At 54.4% G+C, this 10,182-nt stretch overlaps 1 protein-coding gene across 1 annotated transcript; it reads left to right on the top strand.

The window, feature by feature from the left end:
* Positions 1 to 8,324: 8,324 nt before the first annotated feature.
* HOXB4 (homeobox B4) lies at positions 8,325 to 10,129 on the top strand. The gene is made up of 2 exons (XM_020870719.2): positions 8,325 to 8,982; positions 9,806 to 10,129. The coding sequence occupies exons 1-2, from the start codon at positions 8,526 to 8,528 to the stop codon at positions 10,102 to 10,104; spliced, it is 756 nt and encodes a 251-aa protein (XP_020726378.2). The 5' UTR covers positions 8,325 to 8,525; the 3' UTR covers positions 10,105 to 10,129.
* The last annotated feature ends 53 nt before the right edge of the window (positions 10,130 to 10,182 follow it).

Here is a 10,182-nt window from a genome sequence, read left to right on the forward strand (position 1 = left end):
TTCAGAGTTAGTTTGCCCCAGCACTCCGATGGATGGATCCTCTGGTGGTTGTTTCCAGCAGCACATTTTTAGAGGGGTTAACATCCCCTCCCCACCTTCCTTTTAACTTCCCCAAGGCAGAAGCTTTTTATGGCTTCCCCGGCTTGTGTTTAGTGTTTGTTGGTGGTGGTAGTGATGGCCTTCTCCTTCCTCCTATCCCTCTCTCCAAAAAGTGATTAAAATCTGTTAAAGGATTTAATTAAGAGAGTTAAATGAAAAGGAAGGAGGCGCAAATGAGTTGGGGGGAAAAAACCCACACCAAAGCTATTCTCAACGATTAAATCGCCATTTTAACAATATAATGGAGTTTGCATCCTGAAAGGGGAAATCAACGCTCATATCTCATCAATAATTCATAGAGTTCGGGATCACGCAGAGGTCAGCAGACGGGCCGAGCGCCGGCCTACTTGGGGCTCCGAGCCGCTGCCGCATACATTAGCGCCGCCGGCCACACCGCCGTCACCTTCAGCGCTCCTACAGGTTTAGGCCGATTTTTTTCCTCCTGGCGAATTTACTGAGACCTAGATTTCGGGCTTCAAGAGGAAGTGGGCGATTCAGGAGACTGTAGAGGATTGGACTTCGGACCACTCTGGACCTGTCGGACCCGAATAGATCAGCACATTCCCATGTTTTAATCTCTTTCTCTTCCGCTTCTTTCTCCTACGATGTTTCAGGCATCTTCTGTCCTCTCTTTTCTCTCCCTAAATCTCTTGGCATCCTCTAGCTTCCCCCCCACCGCCCACGCCCCCCCCCCCACCGCCCACGCCCCCCCCCACCGCCCACGCCCCCGTTTGCATGGCCACACTCTGGTCTGAGCCTCTCTAGCTGCGGCCCCGCTGCGGCCTCTCAACGCAGCGACTGACCATCTCTGACCCCCGGAGCTGGAGCCGAGTAGGGTAGGGACGAATGTGTCTAGAGAGGAAGGTACTTCGAAGGCCCCAACACCGCTTGTGTAGTCAAGAGATGACCCGGGAAGGCCTGGTGGAGGGAAGTGTGGATTCAGCCTGAAAAAGGAGTGTTGAGGGGAGCAGAAGGGGGAACGTCCCTGCATGTGGAAACATCTCCTTCTGGGGGCTTGGGGACACGATGGAGCATAAACCTGATATATCGGAGCTTCTGGTTGTCCTCGTGTCTTTTTCCCTGTATGTCTCTTAACTCTCTTTTCTGTTTGCGATCCCCAAGGGTCCCTAGGGAAGGAGGAACGAAATCCTTCTCTGGGAGTTGGGGGCTTGGGAGGTGATATTTGGGAGCAAAGGAAAGCGAAAGAGGGCAGGTCGCCGCGTGGCCGCTGCACTAGCTCAGGCAGAGGCTGTAACGTCCCCGAGCTGCCAGCAGAGTCCGCCTTAGACCAAGTTCACAGCCAGGCTGGAGCCTTCCAGGCGCCAGCGAGCGGTCCGGAGAGGTGGCCCGGGGGCCCGCTGGGCCTTGCAGAGCCTGGACACTGAGCGCTCTCTCCAGCCTTCGGGGCCCTGGGCCCCCTCCGGTCCCAAGGAACACTTCCTCCAAGCTCTCTCCGCTCCTTGCCCCAGAAACACCCTTCTTGGTCAGCCCACTCTACGGCTGCCGTACGTCCTTTCGCCTGGCAACGGCCACGGCGCCCCCACTCTGGGGGACACAGGAATGGAGACGGGTGGGTCGTCAGCAGCTCTTCCAGGCATCTTAACATGAGATGGTGAAAATGCGGGAAGTGGTGCAAAAAAGTCGGAAGTGCAGTTGGCATCTTTTCCCGAGGAGGACTTATTTAATAATGGAAAAAGATTGACTCCTCTTCCCCAAGTCTAAGGCCCTTAGTGGGGGTAGTGGGGGGGGGGGGAGTCCGGGGGGAGGGGGCGAGGGGGGGAAGGGCAGGGAAGATGGTTTGCGCTGGGGTTTCTGCACCCAGAGCAGCAGAATGAGACCCTGGGCGGTGAGGCCAGTGTTATTGCCGGAGGGGTCGCGAAGTTGGAGGGTCAAAAGTTTACAGCGTGCGTGAGCCGGCCGCGGCGGGGGCGGGGTGGGAGAGGGGTGGGAGAGGGGAGGAGGCTGTGTGTGAGTGAAGAGAGAAGAGAGCGAGCAGGGATGCTCGAGGTAAGGAAGACTCGTGGGCTCGGGGAGTGGGGTGGCGGCACTGAGCCGAGAGGCAGATCTGGGAAGGGAGAACTGAGGGAAGAAGTCCTCCTCCCCAAACTGGCTCTGGTGGGCTAGGGAGATGCACAAAAGAAAGCGCTCTGGGCATGGCCAATCCTCTACTCAATTTTCTTTCCTAAAGATAACCTTTGAGTCGCCATATAAAATTTAATTAAAACCTACCCAGCCGCACACATTTTAAAAATCCAATTACCCACACGTCCTTGTAGGACGTTTGGTGGGGCCAAGGAAGCCTTCCAAGGGGAAGACCTGATTCCCACCCACACCAGCCCCATCAGGCTTCTTCTAAAGGGGCGAAATAGCTGGATCCCTCAGCTCCTTCTCCCTCCAGGCAGGCTAGTTTTTCAGGGATTCCTAACCCCCAGGTGAGGTCCAGGCAGTTGGAGTCCAGTAACCATGGGCCAGGACTAGAGGGAGTTTAAAAACTCCTATCCCTCCTTCCAAAGTGCTTGAGTTTAAGCACTTGGATATTGAAAGAAGGTTAGCTTAATTTTCTCACTCTCTCCCAAACCTACACTTGTGTGTTCTTCCAGAATGCTTCTCTTCCTGTTTCAAGGAGGGAGGGAAAATGAGAAGGAAAAATACTGAATGGCCTCACAGAGATCTTTTTAACTGGCGACCTGAAATGAACTTTGAATCTATGCATTCAGCTTAGCTCATAAGTATAACGCTTAGAGACACTGTAATTATAACACCAGGACATATGCTTATTTTGGATCTTTAAATGACTGTTGCATTATGAGATGTCATTGTTCTCTTCTAAGCATTTAATATTGGAGGTGCTCTCTGGGTGTTTGTCCTGCCAGAAAAAAAGATAATTTGAGAGTTTTCATATCAATGCCTTTTGAAACATGGCCAGAAAAGAGAACAAATCAATTTGACCCCAGGTTTTTTGTTTTTTTTTTTTTAATTAAACCAACTGGGTATGGGTCCTCATTTCTACTTGGCCTTCAGGCAAATTTTTCTGGGGAGTCAGGCCAGGAGGGAATTCCTGGGTTCCAGAGGAAGTAGAGGTCAAAGCCTGAACTGGAGATTCTATTTCTATCTGTTCTTCCTCAGTCTCTTCCCCTCCACTGAGGGGAACAAGAGTGTTAGCAAGTTTTGTGGAGACTGGGTCCTGGGCTTGGTGGGGCCTCACAATAGGGAAGGGAAGACTTCCGCCATTCCAAGCTAAGCTGGGTGCCTTGGGATGCTTAGTCCCAACCTCCCCAAACTAGGGGGATACCCCTTTGGAGACACTGCCCTGAGACTCGAGCTGGGTGGAGGGGTAATCACCTGATCTACTTCTGCTGGTTGAAATGTGTTGAAATGTGTTGCTGGCATGCCACCCATTTCTAGTCCTGTTCTGGAGGGATAAACCAAAGAAAATCTGTTTGAGTATTTTAAGCGCCTCTTTGATTTGTTCCTGAACCTCCTGGTGATGGTGCTGGGGGCAGGCAAAAGAGTTATAGTATAGTTGAGAAGTAATTTTAAATACAAATGGAGGTGGGAAGGATATTCTTTGATTTTTAGAGGAGAATTAAAGCCTCTGAAAGCCAAGTCCCCAGGTTTGACCAGTGCAGTCCAGCCCTTCTCTCAGGAGTCTATCCTACCCAAACATGCTGGCCTGTGGACCAGATCTCAGCACCAGGAGGTGGAGGTCTCATTCCTGGGGCCCTGGAGCTTCCAGTTCAGGCAGAAATGGGGATCTCTCTGGCACCGAGGGGTGGAAAAAAGCAGAGTGTGCAGTTGAGTGGGAATATAGGCCCTGTCAATGCGGCCATTTATAGGGGTTCTGGCTCAAGTCTGCTCTCTGGGACCCAGATCCCCACGTTTCCACTTATCCAGGTGCTGGTCTCTACCAGGGGCTGCAAAGTGAACCCCTGCAGAGTTCTACCCACTCCCTCTTTGCCCCCAGAAGGAAAGCTGACAAAAAATATTGGAATGATGGAATATCAAAGCAGAGGCTGGCAGCTGAGTCCCTATTCGAATGGGACTTTGAGGGGTAGGAGTTGGGGGAAGGTTCTGGCAAAAAGTAGAGCTAGAGAGGATGAGCTGAATCAAATTCCTTGCTCTGTCATTTTTCTCCCAAGTAATGACCTGCGCAAAATTCAATATGACCCAGCGAACTGCGCGAGCGTATTATAGTAACTGCCTGCTCATGGGGGAGGCCCGAGAGGGGGTGAACCGCAGGTCACGGCGTCTAAAAATTATTAAAATGTTCGAGAGCCTGGTGACGCGCCTAGCTGTTTAACAAAGACTGCCAAAGTATGAGATTAATACGAAAACTTGCACTTCAAAAACAACACACCAAAAAAAAAAAAAAAAAAAAGTCTTGTTCCGGCCACCAAGGGGGCCCCCGGAGCTCTTCTGCCTGCCGCGGCGGTTCGGTTTTCCGAACACACAATAGTGGACGAGAGCGAGCTTGTCGGGGGCCGCGCGGGCCCGCGGGCGGGCCGGCGGCCGGGAGGGCGCGGGGAGCGGCCCGGTGAGTACTCCCGCCCGCGCCCCTCCGGGCCTGGCGCTCCTCCGGGCCGCTGCCTTGCGGGCCGCCCGGGGACTCGCCTCCCCGGCCTGCGAACTCCCTCCCTCGCTCTGTCCCTCCCTCCCCGCCGACAGAAGGTAGCGGTAGTGGCGCGCGCTGGACACGCCCGGGACGGCGGAGGGGCTGAGCAGCGAGGTCACTGCGGCAACCTGTGGCTGGCCGGGAGAAGGCGGCCGGCGGGCCGGCGAGCCACCGGGAGCGCGGGGGAGGTGGCTCTGAAAGCGCGCGGAGCCTTGGCTTTTTCTTTATTATTTTTAGTATGCGTATTGATGTTAATGCTCTTCGCGGGTGGAGGGCAGAGGCAGCCTCCTGCTCTAGCCAACCTCGTCTCGGAAATCGCTGATAAACCCAGTCCTCCACCCCTCGCGGCGGGACTGGCTGGGGTGGGGAGTGCGACCCCTCGATGGGATGGGCAGGTGGCGGCTCCCAGCGCACAGAGGAGAAAAATCTCTGCGCTCTGTCCCCAGCATCAACCCCACAGGCTCTGCTTCCCATCCTCTCTCTTGGGGTGCTTGGGGGCACCTGGACTCCATCTCTTAAGAAAGTGTAGAGCAGCACAGAGGCCCTCTCCCAATTCCGAAAAGCCTACCAGTTGGACGAGTTTTAGGGTGGCGAGTTGAGAACAGGAGGTATGGGGTAGGGGAAGTGGTCTGGCCAGTGGAATGGTGCCCCTGACTAAAGTGGCCTTTGACAAGACTAGGACAGGTCCTTGCTTGATGCTGGGGGGGGGGGGGTGGTCCTATCCACACATTTTGTCTGTGGGTCCAGGGCCAGGAGCCAGTCTTCCTGAGTGCCCAAATGGAGGTATGAGATTACTTACTGGACCCTCTCTTGGCAAAAATAACTGCAATATTATTGTGTGTGTGTGATTTTTCAAATATAGGTGTTAGTGTTAGAAATCAAGCTTAGAGGCCAAACCTGGCAAGCTAGATTTGGGATAGAAAATCAGAGGGCTCTGGACTTGGTGGCTGGTAGGTGAAAACTCTCCTCCTACCCACGTGCAAGGGTCCCAGGGCCAGTTATGGGCACAGACCTTTAGAGTGTGGTGGTTAGAGGGTTGTTTTTTTGTTTTGTTGATGTGTTTATTAAAGAAATTTTTATTATTCTGACTTATTCACTAGCGATGCAAGTATTCCTCCTACCTGGAGCGATAAGTGAGGAGTCGGTGGAGAAGTGGTTCTGTGCACCCTTCCCATCACCCTCTGAAGGCCCTTAGCTTTCACAGTCTAGGATGCCATTCCCTCAGCTCCATCCCCAGTCTCCCAGCTTAGTAAATTCGGCTGTTACTGGCAGCCTCAGGAAGTCCCTTCGAAACTCCAGATCCCCCAGGTTTCCCAGATCCCCATTTAGGTCCCACTGCCAGCAACCCTAGCAGGTGGCTGAATGAGCAAGTTTGGATGGAGAGAGCCTGCCAGGAGCTAGGGAGGTGGGGGAAATGGGACTCCTTCTCACACTTCAGCTATCATCCCCCTTTTCTGGCCCCAGGAGGTATGGGAGGTTGGGAGGGGCCGGAATATCATCTGGCTGCATCTTTTACGGTTCCTCCTCACCCTCCATTCGGAAATGAAACGCCTTTGATCTTTTTCTCAGGTTGTAAACGGAATTGCCCGTCATTAAATATCTGGGGCCCCATCTGCTCGGTCTCCCAGCATTTTTCTTTACAGCTGTTTCTCTTTTTACCATTGAATTTTTCCAAAAGGACTTTTATGACACCCCCTTCACACCCAGCCGCCTATCCCTCTTCCCTTTGCTGAGAGGCCCCTTGGAAAATATCTAGATTTTCGTTTGATCACAAACTAAAGGCTGCAGAGGGACACGGAGTTGCCGATTGGGGTTTTGTTTTTCTTAAAAAAAAAAAAAAAGTCCTGGGGGAGGGGAGGGGCTGGAGGGCACCCAGAAGGGCCTGATTCTGACTCTGCCGCAGCCTCAGGATGACCCTTCCTCCTTTTGTGCTTAGCTAGTGTTTACATCTCATAATTCATGCACTGCCGCGGAGATGCACAGCAGCCCCAAGGTTCGCGTCCCTTTGCGGGACCGGCTGTTTCTGTTTCTCTCTAATAGAAGAGGAAGAGGGTTGAAAACCTTGTAATCCCAGGAATGGACCCACCGTGACTTTTCCTGCTCCCAGAGCTCAAAACTACTGGGGGGGGGGGGTGGGAATCAAAGCACTGAAACCATACCCCAAACGAAGGATGCGTGGAAAATAGGAGGACTGGAAAATTTCTGGGCCAAGAAGATCTGTCTGTCTTCTGTATATACCCTGTAGATCCGAATTTGTGTAAGGAATTTTGTGATCACAAATTCGTATCTAGGGGAATATGTAGTTGACATAAACACTCCGCTCATTTTTTTTCTGAAGAAAAAAATCTTTTTTCCTAAATGAGGACCATCCGGTGACACGAAGACTCCTTTCTTTTTCTTTCTTCCTTTTTCTTTTTCTCCCTCAACTGGTTAGAGATGGAGGAATCATCTACCTGAAATCTACCCATGCCTGCCCTTGGGAGCCTTGGTCCTTTTTCACTTCTCTTAAAAGGTTAATGTTGTTGCTGATGTTTTTATTTTGTCCTCTCCCTTTGGTCCAGCTATTTCCTATTTTGAGTTCAGGGAGGCTTCACTGAAAATCTGGTAAAAATGACTATTGTCTTCAGTGTGCGAAGGGAAAGGAAATTCACTTTTCAAACGGATGCAGAGGTCGCTTTTCCGTTTGGGTGCAGAACAAGATGCCCTGGAAACACGCTATTACCAAAGGGTGTTATTGTGTGGGGATCACCCAGGCTCCTATCCTTAGCATCACAAGGATGAGAGATTTCTGCTCGCTGCTGAGGCGCGGCATTAATGGCAATTAGAACATCTCGCCGCCGCGGTTAGCCGTGCTCCGGTGTTTCTGGAATTAGCAAATTGTTATTCAACGTGCTCTCAGAAGTTGGAGGTTTTTTACTCCAGTGTTCATGTTCAGTGTGGGAAACTAACTCGTTTCTCCCGGTTTGGGCCGCGTGGGATGAGGGGAGGAGTGGAGAGGAGAGGGGAACAGACGGACTGACTGACACAGCCAAACTAATAGCGCAGCTAAATGCGATTTGGAAGGCGAGGTCTCCCCGAATTAGTGCATGAATTTCCTATCGATCCGCCCGTGGTTCCATTCATCTCTGACAAGTCCCTCCGTACACCCGCCTGGTTGCTCCGACGCCTCCTCCTTCACTCCCTACCCCTCCCCGTGCGGCTGCACAGAAAAGGCCCACGCTCGATGCCTCGTTCCCCCGTGTGGGTTCTCCTCTCCAGGCGGAGCCCCTAGTCCGCCCCTCACTTAACTCTCCTGCTTAGACGCTGGGTGCAGATGCTCCACACGCCCCATCGATAAGAGGGACTAAGACCCTAAGGAAGGCCTGGGGGGGGCAGAACGGGAGGGGCCATATTCAGAGCCCCAACTTCGGAGGGGATCCAGGGATTGCGCTCCGCTCAGCGCCCCAACAGGCCCTCGGGTGGCAACCTGCTCACTCGCTCTCGCTCTCTCTCCCTCCCTCTCCCCGATCCAGGAGAGGCGAGGCGAGGCGAGGAGGCGGTGGCCCCGCAGGAGCCCTATGTAAATCCTGGTGTTGGGTGGGTAGGGAGGGGGGTGGAGAAGAAGGGGAAATAAACCTCTTTGGCTGGAGTAGGGTCCGGGTGAGCAGATTTCCTTATCCGGGAATCGCAGGCGGGGCGGCCATTGGCTCCGAGGATCACGTGGGCCCCTAACTTTGTTCACTTGACAGTAAGTAGGAGGGCTTTCGGAAACAGGAAAACGAGTCAGGGGTCGGAATAAATTTTAGTATATTTTGTGGACAATTCCCAGAAATTAATGGCTATGAGTTCTTTTTTGATCAACTCAAACTATGTCGACCCCAAGTTCCCTCCGTGCGAGGAATATTCACAGAGCGATTACCTACCCAGCGACCACTCGCCGGGGTACTACGCCGGCGGCCAGAGGCGAGAGAGCAGCTTCCAGCCGGAGGCGGGCTTCGGGCGGCGCTCGGCGTGCACCGTGCAGCGTTACGCGGCCTGCCGGGACCCTGGGCCCCCGCCGCCTCCGCCGCCGCCCCCGCCGCCCCCGCCACCGCCCGGGCTGTCCCCTCGGGCTCCCGCACAGCCGCCGTCCGGGGCCCTCCTCCCGGAGCCCGGCCAGCGCTGTGAGGCGGTCAGCAGCAGCCCCCCGCCGCCTCCCTGCGCCCAGAACCCCCTGCACCCCAGCCCGTCCCACTCCGCGTGCAAAGAGCCCGTCGTCTACCCCTGGATGCGCAAAGTTCACGTGAGCACGGGTGAGTGCGTGGGCACCCCTTCCCCCTCCCACCCCCGGCGCTTTACACCAAAGGGACCTCAAGGCATGGGGGTGGGGGGAGCTAGGGGAAGCCAATTGTCCCCGCTATAAACTCGCCATTGCCGGAGATTTACGGTCGCCTGTTTTCAGAGCCACATAATTACATCCCCCATAAATTTTTATGGCCTGGTGGGCCCCGCGCCTTTGAAGTAGGTTCCCCATCCTCTTTGCCATTCTCACCAGCGACTTTTTCGCCAGGGAGATGCAGTCTCAGTGAAGTTGGAAATTGGGGAGGGGTGTGAGAGGTGGGGGAGGAGAAGGGGGAGGAGGTAATCTGTATTTAAGCGGAGAGTTGAGTCAACTCGCAGTATTTATTTTTTCCTTTCTTTCCTCTAGTCTGGCTCCTTGGCTAGTGGGCAAAAGTTTTTACTGGGGGCAGGCACTACTTGGAATCGGAACATAGAGGGTGGGAACTAACAGAAAGGTTTAGGGAAGCCCCCTCCCTCTTTCACCCCTCATTCTCCCATCCCGGGCCCCAGGCCAAGGGGGGGGGGGGGGAGATGAGCGATTAAAACCTTGTGAAGATTCCTCACTCCTCCCCGCCCCCCCAAACAACAACGTCGTGACCGCACAGTCGTCCAAAACTTAGAGGTCTCTTTCTCCTCCTGGGGTCCCGCTTTCTCCTCCGTCCCCACCCCCTCTGGAGGAAGAAGAGGTGGCGGGAGAGGGAGGGAGACTCTGCGTTAGCGGGAGGAAAGGGCTCCCCCTCCTCCCTTTCGGGGCAATAAAACTTTCTCTTTCTCCCTCTCTCTGTGTGTGTCCAGTCAACCCCAATTACGCCGGCGGGGAGCCCAAGCGCTCTCGGACCGCCTACACTCGCCAGCAGGTCTTGGAGCTGGAGAAGGAATTTCACTACAACCGCTACCTGACTCGGCGCCGGAGGGTGGAGATCGCCCACGCGCTCTGCCTTTCCGAGCGCCAGATCAAGATCTGGTTCCAGAACCGGCGCATGAAGTGGAAAAAAGACCACAAGTTGCCCAACACCAAGATCCGCTCGGGCAGCACCGCAGGCTCAGCCGGAGGGCCCCCTGGCCGGCCCAACGGAGGCCCCCCGGCGCTCTAGTGCCCCCCTTGCGGGAGCCGCGAACCTCGGGGCGGGGGTGGGTTGCGAGCTCGGGGGTGGTTGGGGGAGACGAGGGAG

Source organism: Odocoileus virginianus, chromosome 17 (genome assembly GCF_023699985.2).
Source record: "Odocoileus virginianus isolate 20LAN1187 ecotype Illinois chromosome 17, Ovbor_1.2, whole genome shotgun sequence".
NCBI lineage: Eukaryota > Metazoa > Chordata > Mammalia > Artiodactyla > Cervidae > Odocoileus > Odocoileus virginianus.